At 37.5% G+C, this 22,208-nt stretch overlaps 1 protein-coding gene across 2 annotated transcripts in view; it reads right to left on the reverse strand.

Annotated features, from left to right (window-relative positions):
- The window catches only part of INSYN2A (inhibitory synaptic factor 2A), a 36,502-nt gene extending 19,489 nt beyond the window's left edge, over nt 1–17,013 (reverse strand). For both annotated transcript variants that reach the window (XM_072424447.1, XM_072424446.1), the window contains exons 1-2: nt 16,700–17,013; nt 5,112–6,291 (exon numbers count right to left, since the gene is read on the reverse strand). In XM_072424447.1, coding sequence (XP_072280548.1) covers nt 5,112–6,286 — 1,175 coding nt within the window. In that variant the 5' untranslated portion in view covers nt 6,287–6,291; nt 16,700–17,013. The remainder of the gene's footprint in view (nt 1–5,111; nt 6,292–16,699) is intronic.
- Nucleotides 17,014–22,208: the final 5,195 nt, after the last annotated feature.

Here is a 22,208-nt window from a genome sequence, read left to right on the forward strand (position 1 = left end):
ACTGGGACTTGTTATGAACTAAGCCGGCACTTTACCAATTTGCCTTTTATAAAAAATGACTGTAATAAAGATCATTATTGTTGCCTACTTCAAATAATAAGATTGAGGTTGATATTGTAAGGCAGGGCAAAATATAACACAAAAATATACATATTTGCTAGTGTTTTCTTTCCTTAAAAATGCTGCACAGAAATACAGAGAGGGTTGTCCTGTACTCCAGCAGGGGAAAACTAAACCAGAGCTGACAACTCTTCTTGTGATATTGGTTTAGTAATGGTAGCGTTGTAAAACCACTACAATAAGTTAAGAGGTCATTTCTGGGGGCTCAACAGTCATTTTTACTGTTACCAATAATGTAAAGAAAAGGGTATCGGCAGCACCCTCCTGTATTAGAGAACTGCTCAATAATCACACCTTCTCCTCCAATGTGTTTTTTTTCAAAAACTAACAAACTTTGGTTGAGGACTAAAAGAAATTGCAAATTTGGATTGTAAAGGCGAAATGAAATGTATGAAACCATACCGGTCACTTGCAAAGAAAAGTTATGGTTTAGGACCTTATATAGCAAAGATGTGGGTAAGAAATTTCATTCTGCAATGATTAAGTGAACTTTTAATGATATTTCGAACTTGATGAGGTATTTATGGGCAGATTACAATTTTCTGTTTTGATAAATGAGCAGTAGCTAGTCACATGGTAAAATATTTTTCAAATGTATGAATTAGCCTTTTTCCATTCTTTCTTTTCATACGGTTTATATGGCTTGTAATATTTCTGTGTTTCTAACTATTATTAGAATCATGGATTATCTGCCTTAGCGCTCACTCCGCAAGAGAAATTTTCACATATGCGTGAGTGTTTTCAGGCAACATTATTCACACAGTTTTATAAACAGACCACCCTATTTTACAGTGTTGTTAAAATATGTCATGATTAGTAGGATTCATTATACAAATTACCCGTATAAGAATCTATAGCTGTCAGTGTTAGAGAGTGCATTTCTATTCTCCCTGGTTTGCGTTTGTGTTTTCAGGATGCTCAATTATCTTTTTTTTTTTTTTTCCCGGTCAATTTTCATGGTTAGAATATGTGCATGGGTCATACAGAAATGATTTAGACACTCCTGGATTACATGGCTGTTGATGCTTCTGGGTTACATTTAAGCTTTTTCCACTTATTTATCCTGATGCATTGGTAATATTTTGTGGCAACATCCATATTGCCTGACAAAGCATAGAGGTGCTATTCTCTGACTTCTTGATGGCTGCCTGTAGGCCATTGTTGTCTGAAATTTTTTAACCATGCAGGGACTTTTTATGGCATTAAAAAGGTAAGGTTACATGATGAAAGGTCTGTGTTGTGCTTGAATTTTGTGGCTGGTGTGTGGCCAAGCATTGTCATAAAACAGTAACACACAACAAACTGTGTAGTCACAAAACTGGCTGTTGATGGTCATGCTTTTTGAAGCAAGATCATCACGTCTTTCCCTTATACCAGAACATTTCCCATTGGAAGAAGATGACTATGATTGTTTTGGTGTGAGGTTTTCCCACTTCTGCAAATTGCAAAGCCAGACACCCAGTTAAAGACTGTTACACATAACAGCGACTTAACTACACGCAGTCACCAAATGTCTATGGATAGTGTAGACATCATCTCCCTCCCTCCACAGGTCATGCACCCAACCTTTAGTTGTAATGATTCTTTCATTCTTTGCATGTAATATGATTAAGTGGTACGGTTGTCATTCCAATGCTCACCACTTTGTTGCATCTCTTTAAAAAAAATCCCCTATTAGGTAGACTTTCATTTCTTGGCCACTTACAGGGTCAATACCATGCCCAGGTTTTTTTTTCTGTACAACCCTCTCAACATATGGAAATGGAACACTATTACACATTGTGCCTTCTAAATAAGCCTGCATGCATGCTGCCTTGTTTTGGAATGTGAACCTGGTATTGTTGCTCCCTTTTTGGCAACATTTTCCTGTCCCTAAGGGATATTCAAAAATAATAGAAAAAAATCAAATATATTGCAACTATGTGGAGTGTGGTGGCTGATAGTTTTCATTTTTCAGGCTAAAATATTTTCAGTAATTAAAGAAAGTACCTGTGTTACCTATATGTCCCTGTCACGTCACACTCCAGAAATTACATTTTCAATTCTGGGTACTCTTTAAATCAGCCCGTGTTTTCCCCATCTATTCACTGGCAAATAATTCAGCAAGTGTATTATTTTTGTATTATTTAATCTGGTTTGAAAATCCTGTCCCCATTGGTCTTGTTGCCTACTGTATTAGGAAACACCGGCAGGATCTGGCATTGTCCTCAAACAGGCCAGGCCAAACAGAACAATTCTTTTTAGTAAATAAACAATTGACAGATTATTATAGAATAGCTGCCATGTTAAAAAATGTGTATGTGAGAACAAGCCCTTCCTTTTAAAATTTATCTCTCATATTTTATTCATTAACCTGTGCATAACATGACTGTTTCAAATTATTATTATTATTAATAAACAGGATTTATAAAGCGCCAACATATTACGCAGCGCTGTACATTAAATAGGGAAATTGTTCAAAGCTTTCATTTATTGGGTTGTACATGACCAGCCTCCCAAAAATGATGTCACCAGGAAATCTCAGTGAGCGTAATTAATGATATGGACAGCACCTAGGTAATACTGAATAAAAATGCAGTTTTACAGATTACCGTAAGTACTTAATGATTTTGTCTATAGGATTGTTGAGCATGCCCTTTCATAAAAATCATTTTTTGAACAAAGCATGCCTTTACAAAAGATATTATGCGAATGTCAAATAATGTGGGAAATTCCAATGTTCATGGTCACAAGCCGGCATGAAAAAAGCCTGGCCACATTCTGTTCAAATTCTTAGGCTGGCTTACAAAGAGATATAGATTTGCAAGAGTTGTGCACATTTGCATATCATTTGTAACAAGCTGTGTAGGTGTTACGGTATATGTAATTCTGTTAGCTAGTTGATGACAAGGGAAAGATATTAAAATAATAAACTTTAAAAACTTCTGATTAATGCCAGCTATTGAAAATGTCTTTATAGAACTATAATTTCTAACTTCTACTTCCGAAAACTGTTGTTGCTTAGCTCTTGTAGTTTTAATATAAAAAATGCTGCCTGTGTTGTTCATTAAAGAGAAAATCCCCTCAAATCAAAGAGTAATTTCACTTTTTACAGATGTCACTAGAAGATGGTGGAAGATTTACTATTTTACATGTTCACAATGGTCTCCACGAGAGAGTAATAAAAACCTGGTTCTTTGTACCCTTCCATTCAAAGCTACATAAAAATAGGTTTTGGGGCCCAAACATTGTCATGTAGAAAAGTATCTGTATAGGACATGCTGCATCCAAAGAAATGCAATACAAAGCAGCTTCTGAACTTCTGAGTACCGAACTTTAATGCATTTGACATGCTTTCCAGACACATGTTAAACACCCGAAAAATTACATTGGAAATTGGACAGACATCGATGTACAGAACTGTGGCACCATACGGGATTCACACTCCTATAGGGACTGATCACTCAGCACTGCATTGAATGGGTATAAACATCCTGCAGGAGGCTTTGTACTATGCATTGATACCACTACCTTTTATGTTCCCAATCTTCAAGTTATTTTTAAAATATTATTTATTAATTAATATTGTGTTTACATGTAGAAAGGTTTGAACACATTGTTCATAAACATGTCTAACTTTTGGCAAGGCTAAGTCTCCTCATCCTGCAGAAGTAGTCTGTGTTGGTACATGTTAAGGATGTGTTGACTGAATACACGCGTTGCATTTTGTATAGAAGGGACAGGATGCTTTGCTTGGTTTTGGTGTTGGATTTGAAGCATCGATTCATACTGCACAATTGCTTTCAATTGAAAACTTTGGCAGTGCGTTTAAAACACCAGTGGCTTTACGTATGCCAGAAGCAATAAGATTACCCTAAGCCCTTCTTCAGTTTGTTTCCCATACAAATACCATTTTCTATTCTGTGTCTCTATCCCGCTATGTTTTCTATTACTAGGTACATTTTTGGTGTTCGTTTCATCAGTCTGAATTGTACAGAGATGGGACAGTTTGCTGCTATAGGTCAAGAGAGCAGATGGATGCTTGCCTATTGAGGTCCCTTTTAAAAAGAATAGACCGCTTGAAAGCAACATCAACCAGTACAACCACAGCACATAGCCTTATGTCTAAATAGTTACTAGCTAAACTTTCATTTTTGTGGACTGTTTTTGGAGACACAACTGACCTATGCAGTCATTACACAGAAAATTGTGAACTGTCATTTTCCAGCCAGGTTTTTGCCTAAAGTGTCCTAAAATAAGCCACGCAACAAAGTTGCATAATTGATATTATTCTTTGTGCGATTCTAAGCTAATGCTAAGGGTGGGGACTTACACAGTTGCAAACATTCTTAGTAGCTTCACAACACTGCATTTAATTATAATGGTACCTTCAAACCAAGTGCATTGGACATTGTTACTCAGTGCAGGCCCAATGCAAACAAAAATCTATTTTTTTTTCCAAAAGCCCAAGTTTTTAACAATGCATACCATGTCTACCGCATTAAGTGCATGTTGGTTTTTGTCCTTGAGCTAATGTGCATGCTTTTTTTAATATTTATTTTCCCAGTTGGGAGGATCAGCTTGACAGCTGCATGGCTAGAATCATAAGGGGATATATAATGCCAGCCTGTATGACAAGTTTCCATAAAAAAAAAAAAAACTTCCTGCTACAAGCAATATGGCACTAATAAGTGATGGTGCACATACCTTTTTTAATATGAACAATACATCTTTGGTGCAACCCCTATTGCTACCAAAGTGGTTCACTCTGTAAATAGATCTCAACTCAGTCTTTAAATTTCATCTGTCTGGCATCACTAAGGCCCACTTACTCCTTTTCTATTCTAGTGTAATGGTTTTTGTGGTGGCAAGTTCCCTTTAAGTCCATAAACACTGAAAATATATGGCCTTTTCTCAGCTCATGGAAAATGTGTCATGTTATAATAACAGCGATACATCACTATACATCATTATGCAGCTTAAGTGACCGTTCAGTCATTTATATCACTTACCCCTCTCGGTGAGCTTCTCCCTTCTCCAGCTCCTGAATCACACCCAAAAGCACTTTAATTGTTTCCTGACTAGAGCTGATCAGGTTTTCCATGGTCTGAAGCTGTGCTTTTAAGTCTGTCACTTCTGTGTGAGGCACGATTTGTTGGCATTCATCACTCAAAACAACCGTCGACTGACAAGGCTGATTTTTATCCGTGGGTAAAACATTTATCTGCAGGGCCTGCTCATTACATTCCGTCGTTTGACACTGTGACTGTGCCGCACAGGCCTTAGGGTTAACATCTTGGCCTTGCAAGCCATTAAGATGACTAGTTCTTTTGTCTTCTTCATCCGTCAGTGGACATACTGTCCGCTCCGTGTCGCTCAAGTCTTCGGGGTCTGTTAAGTTTGGGTTAAGTGTAGGGGAGTGGATGGTAGCTTCTTCTTTTAGAAGCACCTTAACATGTGGCGGGTGGTGGGACTGTATATTTCCCAATGGCCTTTTGTCGTGTTTGGTGGGTTCATGCAAATGGCAGATGGCCTGATCCAAAGTGGAAATTGCTGGGTTTTGAAGAGGAGGAGATTCTTTAGTACAGCTGTGCAAATCAGTGCTACCACATGCATCTGAGCAATTTCTTGATGGGGCAACATCCATGTTTTCACTAGAATGCACCATAAGATCAGCGACAACTCTTTCACCGACCCTGCGGCATTGGTTGGACTCCCCTGAGCTTTTGTGATCTTTTGTATCCTTGACCTCTATTACGAATCCATTGTTCTGGCCCTTTATTGTATCTGCTCCGGAGGCATTTTTCAACAGGTTCCCTTTTTTGCGGTCCAGCGGAAAAGTCTGGTATCTCTTTTTTAGGTCTGGCGAAGTTTGAACCCCTGTGCTCTTGGTAACGTTGGGTATAGACCGTCGGGCAGGCACTGTCATGTACTTCCGGTAAGCTTTATAAGAAAGAGACTTGCCGTCCTTCTTCTCACACTGTGGCACTGTGGAAAGCTGTTTATCCCTTTGCTCGTTCTGAGCTTCACAAATATCTTTAAACCTGACTTGAAGGGCTTTATTCCTCTTCTTGATCTGCCGGTTGGGGTCCAATGCATATTTCATTTCTAAGGCTAAGGAAACGGCTGGTTCAGCTTCACTTTCTGAGGATGTCAGCACACATTTCTCCCCCTCCTTGCTCACCATGATTCCTGTATGCAAACACAGTAATCAGTAAATAACATTACTTAAGGTTGTGGTTTTGTGAAGAAGGGTTTTCCACTTTCGTATAAACATTGCAAAACTTGCCAGTGTGCCTTTCTACTAGTAATTGTTGGGAATTCCAAACATGCAAACATACAGCCAAACTGCCTTTTGAAAAGAACTGCCAAGCATCTTTGATGCTACCGCTGCTTAGAACTGTTAAGTTCCTTCTGCTCAATGCAGCCTAACCTCAGAATTTGTTTGCTTTCCACTAGGTAACTCGTGCTGGGCCAACCTGGACAAACCGAATTGATAGGTCTGCAATGCAGAAGCTTCAGAAGTGTTTTAATATCCCTGTTAATAGTTGTATCTTTACTTTTATGCTTAAAACCTTTTGCAGCAGTTATGTCCTATCGAGTTTTTTTTGTTTTGTTTTTTTAACATGGTTGGAACAAAGGAAAATGGAAAATTTTACATACCAGGGTAGTGGGACCACTGCATTTTCACCCAATGTCAAGTCATGTCTAGCTAAGTTTCCAGATATATATTTAATATATATAAATAATAATAAACAGGATTTATATAGCGCCAACATATTATGCAGCGCTGTACATTAAATATATATATATATTTATATAGACACACACACTTTGTTTTACCTTTGATTCACTGTAGTATTATTTATTCTTTGTGCTCAGGCTGCAGACATTGCAGTCTAGTGGCTTTTGTAAGATATTTGCACATTCTGACATGATACACTTTGGGAAACAATTGCTAGTAAATAAAGAAAAAAAATCCTGATAAAAATATGGCAGGAGGAATCAAGTATGAAGGAGAAAGTCACATAAAAATATGTCTTTCATGTAAACTCTCTGTAATAACTCAGAATACGTACTTAATGAAAATGCGCCATCCCTTCCCTTTGATGCAGATGAACAGAGTTGGCGATGCTGCCAGAGGGAAAGAAAGGATTCCTGCATGGATAAAACATTTCACAGGCTACATCCTTCACTTCCAAAAGCAAACATTCTGTAACTTTGGTGTAAAAAAAAAAAAAAAAAAATACTTTGAATGCAAAGAGGAAACATTTCTGCTTTTTCAGTAGCACGGGTTGACCTTGCGGACTCTGCAGAGTCCTGATGATAAACAGTCCTCTTGAGACTGTTTTGTATTGACCTAGCATGAATTTATATAACACAATCAAATCCGCACTTAGCAGTCTCTTTTCCAGTGTAAGCAAATCCAATTATAATAGCCAGCTTTCAGTGCTAGTTGGAACTCCCTGCATTTTTGCCTTGCAACACTGTTTAAATTAAAAAAGGTAAGTGAGCCGGTAAATATATACCGCTAATGTTCCCCTGTTCTTCTAGGGCCAGCCAAGAATATCACATCTCGCATTAGGTTTGGCAAAAAAACAAAAAAAAAAAAAAACTTTATATTCATACTAGAAACTCCTCTTGGTTCACTTTAGCAACTGATCAGATAGAAAGAATTAGATTGCATTTTGGCATTTTAATGCCAAGGTGAATGTGTTTGGTGACAATAGGAATATAGTGATAGTTCTTAGCAATAATAGTTGACATTAAAGCCTTTTGTTTGTAGTCATAGCTGTTCACCCACTCTTTTTGTTGTTTTTCCTTTCAATGCCAGCGGCTAGGGAAAGTGGACTGATCCTAAGGGATCCTTCATGCAGGATTCATCGTCATGCATTTGTAATGGCGTGCGTGGGAACAGTCTGAGGAGAGACTTCTTTGGCATGTAGGATTCTGCTCTTGAGTGAGATTGCCCAGCAGGATTTTCTGTGGATGAGCTATGGGCTGGCTGTAAGCACAGGCTATTTAAGCAATAAGCAAATGTTCGATTTAACCTGTCATTATTTTTCTCCAAGTCTTCATTAATGGCATAAAAAGGGGACACACACACAAATATAAAAATATATATAATATTGCAAAAATGTGTCCCCATTTCTAATTTCAGAAAATCTACATTTTACTTTTCATATACTTTTCCTATACTCTACATATTCTAAAATCCAGTAACATTTTTTTTTAGAAGTCAGTCTCTTTTGAGACCAAAAAGAGGGCCAACTAAGTGGGGGGTGGGGGGGGGGGGGACAGTGGAGTTTGGTTTTAGGAGAGGGACAGCGGGAGCTATGGTATGTATCGATGTATATATTTACATTGGATGGCCGTAGAGTTACCTTAAAATAGTACTAAGAGATAAAAAACATAGAGAAAAACTTTGTGCATTTCTGTTAAATAGGAAGTGCAGTCAGCATTTGTATTATATTTGTGTAAACAATACTCCTTGATATGATTAAATGTCCACCTGATCATAATTCAATGTGTACCAAAAAAGTTAAGAGCCAGAACAAATTCCTTTACACCCAAAGTGTATATGAAGCTCTGTTAACCAGCAGAGATACAGTCTGACATTTAGTTTCATTTACTGTGTTCTACGTATAGACATGACTCCCATAGAGCTCCCCTGCAGAAACAAGGCATTTCACTTCATCCTTTACAGCTGGCAGCCTAGCTTTTTTCATGTTCTTTTATACAACCTATGTCGTTTCTTTAGGCTTGTATTAAATGGTATCACTGCAGTGATGGAGTACTGAACTATGAATGGAGAATGGGCCTCACATTGCTTTCTCCAGGTTTATCTGCTCAGGGAGCTGTTTGCTTGGTATTTGGAGGGCTTCAAGAGGAATAAGCTGTGTTGAATGACAGCACAGTGGAAAATCTCTTATCAAACAGCCAGATTAATGGGAGGCTGTATATAGTTTACAGGTGACACTAAAAGCGAGATAATCGTTAAATCATGTGCAGAGACTCCTGATAAGCGAAGTACGTTTTTTATCACTTTTATGCAGGACAAACATGGCTGTGCTGATTTTTTTCACCTTTTTCTGCTTTATAAAATGTTCAGTAAGTCATTGTTTTTAGATTTACTTTTAAATAAATGGTCCTGTGGCCTGTTGATGCTAATATTGTATTACTTTGGTTGGCAAATGAAAATATTTATCTTTTTTTGTTAAGAGTTAAAGTGTTGTGCCACACTGTCTTAAATTGTTCCTTGGAGACATTTCCAGATTTTCCCTTTTCCTCGCTCAAACTACTTTTACTGCATTTGTAAAATGTATAAAGATACCCACCAATGATTATGAACTCGTGGTATTATTGGAGAGAGAAAGAGAGAGAGCATTTCCTGCACAAAAATGTAATGGAGCAAGTGGCAAGTATATGGAAAGCAAGTAAAAATTCATATGCACAGGGATCAGGGATTAGATTCTTGGCACAGTCCTCATTTTTGTCAAATGCTCCATGACATTCCTAACAGAAGGCAGTAATGGAGCCAAATGCCTTTACACATTCAAGCTTTTAGTTTAGGCACAAAAAAGTGGTTTGTTGCTTTTGACTGTTGTAATTTAGAGATGTTACCTTTTTGGGTGCAGTCACAAGCTCTGATGCTTTATTGGGGTAAGTTTAAAGAACTCTGAGCTATAAGTATTTTCAAAAATGTAAATATCACCAGGTTCTACCCAGTTCCTAACTATTAAAATAATCAAACCAAACCACTACAGGAGCTATTTGAATCTTTGAGTATCAAATCAGTTCCTGAGAAAAATGAAGATAAGATTTCCTGTATGAAAACTATAGTTTTCCCAACATCTTGGTTGATCTTGCATCACAAATTTGCATCTAATCCCTTAATTAGAACGAGCATTGTCCATTCACGTAGTAATGTATTCCAGGAAAATCCAAGTTTGATCTATTTTGTAGAACTAGAGCTTTCCTTCAGTGCCATGCAGAGGACAGGAGGGAGTTCCACCTATTGATCCCAGAAATGATATTTATATATTTTTAAGGGAATACTCCTGAAACAGTTCCATATTGGGACCTAAAATTACCTAAAATGCATGAACTTTTTTCAATATATGGCATACAAGGAGTTATGAGGGAGGAGGGGGTTTGGCAGGAGAAAATATTTTGTACACAAGGGTCAGATATGTAGCTGCAAAGAATAGATTAGATTATTCTAGTTAACCTGAGCCGCACAAGGTCAAAGTATCTACACCCCTTATAAAACATCCTGTTCCATTGCCATCAATCTTTAAATCAACCATCCAAAATCATGAATAACTAAGTACCCTGCTTCTTTTTTCCCTAAACTTTCCCTACTTTTTCAGAGTGCAAATTGAAAGTACTCATCCATCTCTTTTCTTCATCAGAAGAAAATAATTTCAATGCCAGTCTCTGATGACTAAAAATGTTTCTGTAGCAGCTTGTTTTATAATCACTTGTGTAACCTCCACTGGCTTGTTAGGATCATTTTAGCCCGCCTCTGTTGAGAATTTGTCAGTGTATGGTCAGCACGATGAGTATGTGGCTGGCAGGCCTGCCTCCAGCTAACCACCCACAGTCCAAAAAACAGTCACAACTATCTAAACAGGGATTTTACTCACTTTCTAGAAGAACAGCTTAACAAAATTTCTGTTAGAATCAGGAGTAGCTATATTTTAAAGAGAATTGGGAAAACAGAGCTTGCATTCCTGGCCCCTTTGTGAAATTCTGACAACCTGGTTGTTACACTGGACCAATGGCCAACTGTGACCTGGAACAAGCACACAGCATGTGAAGTCAGATTTTGTCAGAACTCCTTTTCTGTATTGTTGTTCCAGCATCAGCAATACATTTAGTGAGCCAGAATACTGGGAAGTTAAGGCCATTTATGTCAGCCTGCATATTTTTCTCTCTACATGTATATTTTTATAGTTGCCTGCATTAGTTGGTTTTGCTAAGCACTGTGCAGAGGACCTCAGTGGGTAGAGATGCTTTACAAAACAGCTAAAAGTGTGTGCAGACCTTAGGTTATGTCAAATACATAAATAAATACAGAATATAAGATACATAAATCTTTGTCCATGTGTGGCCTATTCTGAACATGACATGGTTACAAAGGTCTAAATTAGGACTGCTAAAATGCAATAGAAGCATCCCCTGTTTTTTTTTGCTGCTAGAAGGGTTTTTAGGTTCACAACTTTTAAGGTTGTCACATCTCAAACTTTTTTTCAGTTCAAGTTAACTAACTCGATTGCCCATATCAGTGGTTTTCTGTATTTAATCAATTTAAAGTAAGATCCTGTCTTTTTTATTGTAGCTCTTTTCTGTAAAAGGAAAGTACTCATTGTTCAAAGCAACCAATTTCAGCTATCATTTCTCTCTATAAAAGATTAAAGCTGATACTCCATTGGTTGCAATAGGCTTCATAGATCCTCTTCTCTTCTTTTCATTTTGTAATAAATAAATTCTACTATCCTCTGTAAGCAGAGTGGGAAAAAATGAAACATCGAATCCCATGCCTATGTGCTACGTTATTTATTCATCTCTGTAGAGAATTCTGATTAGCTATGCACTGTAATGCTGCAGTTCTCCTGAGTACAGAAGTATTTGGGATTAGGGTACAGATGTGTCAGTGTTTCGTAGTGTGAGCTAGATATTGCCAGCGTGTGGATTGCTGAGTCACTGCTCGTACCCGCAGGGGCTGGAACCCTCTATAATAAATATATCAGCGAGCCTGTGTACTTATACAGCATTTTCCATTTTACCACTGACCCATCCTCTCAATTTTTTTTTTCTTTGATCTAAAAGGCACTTGTTATTTTTGGGTTAAAACATGAAGAGCTCAAATTTTATTTTCCTAGCAACACAAATTGCAATGTTTCCTCATAAGTACATATGCATTATAACGTCTAGAAAATTCTATACTAAAATCATTTTCCAGCCTAAATAATTTATATAATGGATCCCAAGTAAATTGCAAGGAAAAAGGTAAGGAGGTGTAAGGACTGTTGGTCATGCGACCATGGTAACAGGCCAAAAAATAGTCATGCACACCAAACGCACCTCAAATGTACTTTTCAATTTATATTTAAAATAAACCCTTAAGATCCATAAGGAAGTGCAGGGTAATATTCTCAGTATTTGAGCTTTTCTAGTAGGCATTGTTGAAGAGTACGAATCCACCCCATTTCATTGAAATGTAGGAACCCTTTTTTGCTTGGAGTAGTAGAGGTGTTCCCAAACACACCTACTTTTCTGTGAGGTTTAAGGAGTATATTAGATTGAGGTAGGGCTTTACTTGCTTTTAGTTATGCACAGAACCTGTGCAATATGAATGTGTTTAAATTTAAGGGATGAGAGCGCAACTCCAATAGCTGTACTTTTGCCCCCTCTTTGTTTTTCGCTTACTAAAATTGCAAAGAGTCAGTAATAAATTCAAGGACTTACTTTATCACAGCCACCAGTCAAACTCAAGCCAGCCTTGGAAATCCTATTGTTACTGATAATATAAAGAAGCGGAGAGAAGAAAATTGCACAGAGTGTGATTCAGTAATCTGACCCCACCTACTAAGAGGTGCACGTGGGGACCAGATCTCCGCCCATCTTCAACCCGCCCCATTTATTTTGGATCATTCCATCCCTTTCCTAGGATGCATCCAAAGTGAACAGAGATAGATGGAAAACCTGTCCTGGCATACAACCAGACATATTTGTCTCCTTTTGTAATGAAAAACATGGATACCCTATAGCGCAGACCATGTAGTCAGAGGATGCTTGCCTGTCATGTGCCTATTTATATAGACCATGAAGAAAAAATAAGCAGAAAATGATTGTGGCTTTACAATTTGATCCTATTGAAAATCTTACACAACATGGAAGTATAACTAATTCTTCTAATTTATTGTTGGGGTCCAGAATGAATTAATATTGGGTCCTGTTTTGTTTTAACTAATGGATGAACAGTACCCAGAATTCCCGGCTACAGCTTTTTAGCCCAGAGTCTGGGATTTTTCAAATGTACTAAAACTGCTTATTTACCACTGCTACGTGCTTAGCTGTGAATGTGTGGATTAAAAACTAAAATACAAATACAGCATGCTCTGAGGTGTTGCTTTCCATGCAGCATACCTGTTTTAAAGTAAAAATAAACCTGGGCTTTTCTTTCTGGGGGTCATCATATTTTCCTGTACAGAAGAGTTCCCAATAGCTGTACAGATTACTAGAACTTATTTTCTCTTTACTGACTTGCCTCTGTGATTGACCTGCATATGGCAGACTCAGGAGACCCATTGGCTCCGAGATATTTGACAATGTGGAGAAACATATAATATGAACCCTTCTAGGCAGTAAGATACAGTGATGCCACCATTAGCATGAGGTTTCCAAAAGATACTGACAGAATGCAGATAGGAAACACGAATAGTATAAGCTTGTTGTCCATGGCATCCTGCAATCAGATTTCTACATTTTAGTTTCTAACCTGACCCCTGCATAATTTAATCTTGTACTTCTGGCTGTGGACTGTTTGCCTTCTTTCTGATCCATTGTTTTTACAGGGGGCTGGATTTGTGAAATATATTAAGTTTTATTGTTTCTTGGGGCAAAGGAATATTTAGTGGAGGGGGAAAATATGGCATTCTCAAAATTAAAATGTCTACAGTCTGTATTGCAGTGCTGTAAATTTCTCTACAGCACCAAAGAGCCAGTCGGTGTCTTTGGCCAAATTGGAGCAGATGCCTACTGAAATACCGCTATTGAGTGGACATAAGTTGACTGAATAAAACGCCCAATATTCTCACATAGTTGGGTCTGCCTGCGTCATTGTCACTCCCCATTGACATAAACATGTAGGGGGCCTTAGTGGACCCATGGAGCCCTCTGTAACCCAATGTTACCCAAAGACTTTGAAGTGAAATATTGATTTTGATTGTATAGTAGAAAAACAAATTGGGATTCAATTGGCAGACTAGAAAAAGAGTAGCTTGCTTGTTGTCCTTTGCCTTGAGCACCCACTCAGGTTTACATAACTATATTCGATGGGACAGCCTTCTCCTATCAGAGATAAGATACTGCAAACCATTCTGCTTGACAGCACACCACTTCTGAATTTGGGTTAGGAGGGGACATAAATCAGGTCCAAAGTGGCAACTGTACCGGATGACTAAAGTAGGAAATATGCTCGCCAAACCTGATAAGGAGTGCCAATGATTTCCGGGGACTAACCTGCTTAGTATTAGGTGGAAAGCATGTTTTTTTCTTTTAGATATTAAGCTACATAAAAGGGATTTTCAGCTTTTGATGAGGTCTTGTAGACCAAGCCACTCACGTTTTTCTTACTTTACTTGTAGACTCCAGCAGAAAGATCTTTGTTTTAGTTCCTGGTTCTCTTCCCACCCAGATCATTACAATAGATGGTCCCGCTCTTCATGTTGGATTTACTGTAATGTATTGAGAATTAAAAAAATATTTAAAAAAAAACAAGAAAGTGAGATTGTTTTGTGCTGGCAACAATGGATCGCATACCCAGGAACTTGACTGTAGAAAGCAAACTGCTGGAGTCACTTGGAAAAAAAAGTTATTGGTTCAACTATCAAAAATCAGAGAACCCACTATTGGGAGAATGGTGGACCTGTAAAGGGGGTAATGACACAGCAAAGATATTAACAGCTACAAGATCTCTGCTTCATACTAATACCATTATGGTACCATTATGGGTTTATTTGTGTGCTCTAAGTTCAGCTTCCTTGAGTGCCTAGGACAGAAGATTAGACAGTGCTAGCATTAGTAGGTTCTATTCAGCTGCTTCTATAAATTTACCCTTGTAGGACAGAACAGTGTAAGTAAATGGAATGGTGTAGCCATAAGCATTTAATTTTAACCTCAATACTAGGTGTACTGAGCTGTTCACCTGACTACATTTTACGGGACCTGGCTCTTAAAAAAAATATATATATATATATATAATTAAATTTTATATAGGGTTGCTCTGAATGCAATGCTCTGAATGCATTGGCCGGGCAGGTATATTGATTAGTTGTGTCAGTATTTCTGTATATGTATATTGTGCTGACTAATTACAAAACATTTTTTCAGTGTGGTAATGTTGAAAGGTTTACATTGCTTATATTGTTTGTGCAGTTATTTAAAAAGAATTGGACAGGTACACAATACACCTGTGCATGACCCACGTCAATTCAGATTTTCAGTGATATATGAATTCGTTGCTCAGGGTGCCTGCTGCATGCATATAAATTTTGAAGCCTCCGTATTCTCTCTAGCCTAACCTCAAAAGATATCATGAATATTTCAGAGGCAGGAGAACCTTCGAACGCTGATTTAAGCTCCAGTGACGGAAAGCTGTAGAAGGGGAATCTCAGGGTGGACTGTTTGGCAAGGTGATGCGTGTGCAGATTAGACTAGCAACGCGTTACCAGACTTTAATTAAATTGCTGGTCATGTGCTGATTGTATATATGTAAGCGTGCAAGTGGTTTACAGATGATTGTGTCCAAGGCTTTCTAGCCATCATTTGGGACCTAACCCTCACCTTCACATCACCCCCACCTCCCCAAAATACAATAAATAAGTAGTAACAAAGGGCTGCCAAAATCCGTCTGCAGTACTGGATTGTGAACAGATCCTGCATACTGGCACTGCTAATAAGCAGTTCAGACTGTGACCTAATACAGAATAGAATTTTTTCACATGTCTTTATCTGTAGATAATACATTTATATCCTAATTTCTGTCCTCACTAGCTAGTTAGATTAAAACTGGGTCTTTAAGTATTCTACTTAAAGTGTTAGAACAACCACTGCGCCTATAGGGATTTACATCACTATAAACCATTGCCCTAAGTAGTTCATTTACTCCTTAACATATTTATGTAGCTGATCAAGGCTTGTCCAGACTTGGTGTCCTTTATTGTAGCATTCTCTTCCTTACCTGCAAGGTGACAGGACATCTTGCAAACATGACACAGGTACAGGCTCTGTGCTATCCAAATGATCAGCTGCAATCACCTTGTCTTGTCTGTAATCTCTAAAGCCCTTTTTTTTTATAATCAAGTTCTTTACTTGAAACATATATTGTGGAGTTTGTATATAGGCTGGAGATTTTTGTTTATTTATTTTAAAATCCTCTACAGGCTGATCTATATATTACGATTTAATCAAGAGAGCATCATTTATCATTGTTATCCATAAGCAATATCCACTCTGCATAACAGAAATATGTATCCCAAGCTCTATATATAGCAGCTTACTGCTCTGATATTGCAACCTGTCTCAGTGCTTCTAGATGATGATGGCTTTCTGGAAGAAAAATAAGCAAGGCAATTTGGAATCTAGTAATTGTGCCACAATTTAGATGTAACAATCAAGTCCTCCATCCTATATCTACAGCAATAAATGCGAACAGCTAGGCGCTACTTGTTATGAAACTAAGATTCTGAATATAGATGTCAAGTTAATGAAAATGCAATCATATACAAGGAAACAGAAGACAGCCTGAAGACAATTAGGTCTTACTGGAGCTAGGGGTAAGGAGTAGTTACAAGAAACAAAGGAGGCTTACCTTATGTATCCTTAAAAATAAGTAAATGACTGTGAAGTTCTCCTTTGATGCATTTCTCTAGGTTCAGTTCTGCAAGCCTACTGGATGCAAAGGATGTTCTGTGGCTCCGCATCTGCTGCAGTGCTAGCAATATCCTTGGCTTCCTGAGAGTTGGTAGGTGTTATAATAAAGCAGTTGTCTTGGGTTATTAAAACTTGTTTGTTTTAGGATCTTGTTTTGTTTTTTCCTTCTTCTTCTTTTTCTTCTGCGAAAAAGGGGGGAAAAGCCTGGAGGAATGATTAGAGCATAAACACAAATGCTGCTTCCATCTCGAAGTCACCACTCAAACTGCATGAAAACCATAGAGATTGTGCTATAGCATTTGTAAGGCAAGGAGTGCCACCTTGTGTTCCATTAAGTAAAAGTCTACTCTGATTTGCTACATTGTTACCTTTTAAAATTCATTAGGTAACTTGTTTGTGTTAATATATATATATATATATATATAGCCAGGATATATATTTCCAAATACATCTCAATGGTGATGGGGTAAGAAAAAGAACTGTTATGGTTTACAATTATAGCAAATATATGTCAGATGAAATAATTATTTTAACTCATAATATATTTTTTAACTTTTAAAATATTATTTCTTTTTAAAATGTACCAAATTGTTTGGAAAATATTTACCATTAACCCCCATACAGACTCAAAATTTTTATTAATTTGTATGTTTTTCCACCAAGATAATTGAGATTATTTTAGGTAAAAACCTTGCATTGGTGGTACATCAGTTCCTTGATTTCGTTTAGAGAACCGCTGTGCCTGATTGTAAAGGACACCACTATTGTTTACTATAAGGAGGATGAAGAAGAGTGCCTCTCGCTCATCCTCTCCCCCCCACCTTTTATAGAAGAGAAGGGTTTGTTCATTCGTGCTGTCCCTGGAAGTGGCAAGTTGTATTTAAGGTTGCATACACATGTTCAATTATTGTTGTTGGAAATTTCATGATCATGAAATTTCATTATCATGAAGTTCATGATCATTTAGAAGGATAAAAGAGTGACAGGTGAACGAACGAGCACTGTACACACATACACACCATTCAGTTCTATGAAGAGAAGAGGGTGAGAGCAAGTGAGCGGCATAATGGTGTGCTCTTATACCTTCACTTTTATTGCGATCGTTCATAGTAGGTCAGGACAGATACATGAATGATAGCGGGCAACCTCTGCACACATGTCAGATTCCCCTGTGAGACAAGCCAGACTGTTCATATCAGGCAAGAATCATCTGACCTGTGTGGCCACCTACCAGTCATTGTTTGGTATATGCTGACGTTGAAAAGGTTAGGGGACACGGCATATTGCCTGGCATTGATTCATTACTTTCATCTGTGGATGAGTAATAAAGATACCATAAATGGAAGCTACTATATTGTATTGTATTTTATTATATTATAAGTTTGAAGGTTACTTAGGGGAATTAAAAAAGAGACAACAATAATCTAAAAGGGCTTAGAAAAAAGTAACCACAATGACCATACATCCAGGCAGTCTAAACGGGCATTACAGAAAAGTTTAGATTAACAATCACATGTCATGTAACATAGCACTCTCAATATTGTGCCGATTTTCATTTTCAGTTGTATACAAAGTTAGATGTTGTCCCTTACACAAATTTTCCCTGTACAAGATTTAGACAGAAGATTTTGAGCTTGGGCATTCTTTTTCGGAGTGTTATTATGTGGGTGAAGTTTTATATATCTTCGTATGAGTATTATATTTAAGGATGTGGTGGTAAAAAGAATGGGTTCAAAAGAGAGGAAAAGTGAAAAAGGAATAATAATTTAAAAAAAAAGTCAAAGAAAAACACAACCTAGAGGTCACATAGGTATCCTCCAAAATTTAACAAGAAAAAAGATCAATTCAACTTGGGAGGAAGGACTGACCCAAGGACCCATATATATTCTTTCCAAGGTTGCAGTATTGTCAACAATTTCTTGTCTTTCTAAAAGAATAGCAAATAATTTTTTTTTAATAATGAACACCTCCTTTATTCTATTTTTAACTTCTTGGAATAGCAGGTTGAGGGATTTCCAAGCTATAACAATAGTCAACTTTGCTGTGGAAAATATTTGGAGAATCAGCACGCCGGCATGCTTGGAAACTTTACCTGTGGCTCGTAATAAAAAGCCTCCCATGGGTGTCTTGGAGCTAGGTATATTTTTAATTTAAACTAGCAAGCTAAAAAAATGATCACTTAACCTAGCAGTGTGTTTTGACCTATGGCAGATGGTAACATTTTTAGCAATGCAAAATGAATATCTGCCTAATTTCCTTTCTAACTTAGGACACTTTAAAACCAACCCTCTGCTCCCTTTATTTCCCTGCAAAAAGTTTTTGTTTTAGCAACTTAAGTGCCACATGCAAAATGTAGAGTTTTCTCCTAAATATATGAATATGAAATATAGGTGACAGCTTTACTTGTCTTCATTTTTGATGCTTCATGAGGAGGCATAAACATATTACTAAAACTGACAATAATTCATGACCCTGAATGTGTCTGAATTTGTGGATTCAACACAGAAGTTATCTATTACACCTTCTGAAATGTCACCAAATGTCAAAGCCTGCCCATCAAAAGGTAAAAACGTATGTGCAGCAAATTTGGTGAATGGCATCTTTCAGCGTACAGATACAACTGTGAGCATATATTATCAGGCATTGTATGTTTTACCTGTGGTTTTCTGAATTGTTTTTCCTTTTTTTGTTCTCTTGCAGTTTTCCTTTTGTGAGCGGTATTCAGTGCTGGCTGGCAGATTGTTTTGTGTATACAATAGAATCAGCCATTGTTTGGCCTGAAGAAGAATTTCACCCATCAATCCACTAGTTATAGTGACATAATTGTAACATCCCCTCAGTGGATTGATAATTTTCATCCTGTTAAATATTGGTCTGGATGAATAACTGAAACTATAAAGCCAGGGTAACGGGTTTACTGTAATGAACTATTTACTCTTCAGACACAAGGCTTTGCTAATTAACTGCCTCTGGTATTATTTCATTTACCCGGCTGAACTGTTTAAAAACCTGCCGTGGCGCCGGTGACGGAGGTGTCAGGATGCCGAAGCTTTTTGTTGCTTAGCAATAGGTAAAACAATGGAGTCCATAGGAGTCCGTCTCCGGAGCTGACAGAGAAGGAAAAGGCCATTGGATTACAGAATAGGGATTCCTATTCACGTTTCCTGCATATTTTTTTAGCACATAAAGTAATATCTAGTATAGAAGTAAATTAATTCAGCCACCCAGACATAATCACTTTTTTCATTGACGATTTGTATTGGATAATTATGTTTCTAGAGAACTGGAAAAATAGTAAATTGCACACACTGTTCTCTCTTGATATATTGTAGGCATGCTCCTATGCAATGGTGCTACCTTCATGCAGTATGCACCTCAAACATATTTTCAATATAGTCACAAGATCTTAAGTGGTCACCATAGATTTGTCTAGACTTGTTTTGACTGAATTTGTTTCTTCCAAGTTATGGGATAAGGGAACCTTTTTTAGGCACAACTCACCAGAAGAAGATGGTGTCCACAAAACTTGCATTAGTGGCTCAAAGTTCCACTATAATGGGTTATACCTTATTATGTAATACATTCTAGCAGCTGGGCTGACGATAATCCACTAATAAATTGATAATACACTGCACTGCCTGGGTAAAGCTTTGCAGACCAGGTGATCAGTAGTTTTTAAAGGGGAACTTAGTCTCCACTACTCATCTATCTATGTGCAAGATGCCACAAACTTCCTTTTTTTCTTCTTCCTCCTAACAATATCTGGCCATTTCAATTGAGCATGCGCACAGGAAGTTGGGAATGCTGGGTTCTCTGGCAACCAAAGCTGACAATGCACATGCCCTGCGCAGTGTGATCAAGCAGGTAAGACAGATTATTGCAGAAGGGACATGACCTGTCTGATCATGTATTCCTCAAAATGAAACTTTAGTTCCACTTTAAATGTGTTGTTGGTACAGTGGAATTTTTGCCATGAAAAGATTACCAAACTTTGAGAGAGTATGTATCTCATTGTCTTCATGGCTTCGAGCCTTACACTTTAGGATGTTTGCCTGCCAATAAAACACTCAAGCACAGAATATTGCATGGGGGTATGTTTACAGAGCTAACCTGTTCTCCAAAAGAATATGAACTGTATTAATGTAATTTTGGATGATCTCAGTGTGTCTTGAACAGATGTGAACATCAAACTGCATTTGGCCATACACACAAGCCTAAAGTCTGTCAACATAGACTCTTGGGTTGCCTGCAAAACTGACCCATTTTGGGGTGGACTAACCTGTAAAGTGGACTTGAACTAAAAAAGTTAAGATTTGCCGTCTTTTAAGAAACCTGGAAAATTGTTAATTGTGCTTAGATGGTACACTGATTTATCTACTTTTGTTCTAAATTTCTTAAAATAGCATTGCAGATCCTTTTCTTAGGACATCTGTGCCTTTGGCTTCTAGTCTCATTTGATTTGGGGTGATGTACTTTTGTTAGTGGTGTTGAAAGAGAAATTTATCCCTGCTTAGTCTTCATCTTTTAGTATGCATTTCTGCTTTCTGCACTTTTCCTATTGCTTCTTAAGTACTTCCCCCACCAGTGATCACATTACTGGTCATCAGGGGGACAACTTTAATATGAAGAAGCAAAGCCCTGCTTCTCTAAAAGGATGGCTGCCTTTACAAAGAACTAGTCATAGTAAATCAGTAATAGGAAAAGGTGAGCTGTGGAGAACATGGAACACTACTGGTGACCAACATTCTGCCATCTTCTTGCCTTTTTGTGCACAGCTTTCATAGTATGGGTTTTTTTATTTTAACCTGAGGATGTGTTTTTTGTTCTGTTTTGATTTTAATGAACAATTCTTGCTATGGAAATGACCTTGGGGAAAAAATTGTCTTATTAAATTTCAATTGCAGATAAAATAAAATGTGTAATTTCTGCTGTTAAAGGTTGGGATATTCTACCTAAAACTCTTCAACATGACGTCTGTTTTTATTATATATATATTATATATATATAATTTTTTTTCTTATGTTTTAACAGTGGTGGCCTTTTATTTTAGTTACCTAACTGACATGGTTTTTGTAGGTATTCCTCAAACTATCACCTTGTACATGAGTTCTTTTTAGGCCATTCAGCTACGGAAACTATAGTAGCATCTCCAGTAACAATTTGCTGGTTCGTGAAAGAAAGTTAATTTAAAGAACTACCATTGAGTATATGAAACCATCCACTTTCACCCCTTTGATATGACATTTTGCCTTACCGCTGCCTTATCCGATAATAACTTCTGCTATCACAGTTTTCACACTTTGCTTGACTTGAAAACCTTCTCTGCGAAGAGAGCTTGGTCAAATAACCATCGTGCTTACAATTACATCTCAATAAATATCCTTCCATCCCGACAAATTGCGCCCTTTCAAATGCAAATAGGATATTCCCTCTCTTCTGCACTGCAA

The sequence above is a fragment of the Pyxicephalus adspersus genome, chromosome 10 (assembly GCF_032062135.1).
Source record: "Pyxicephalus adspersus chromosome 10, UCB_Pads_2.0, whole genome shotgun sequence".
In the NCBI taxonomy this organism is placed as follows: Eukaryota; Metazoa; Chordata; class Amphibia; order Anura; family Pyxicephalidae; genus Pyxicephalus; species Pyxicephalus adspersus.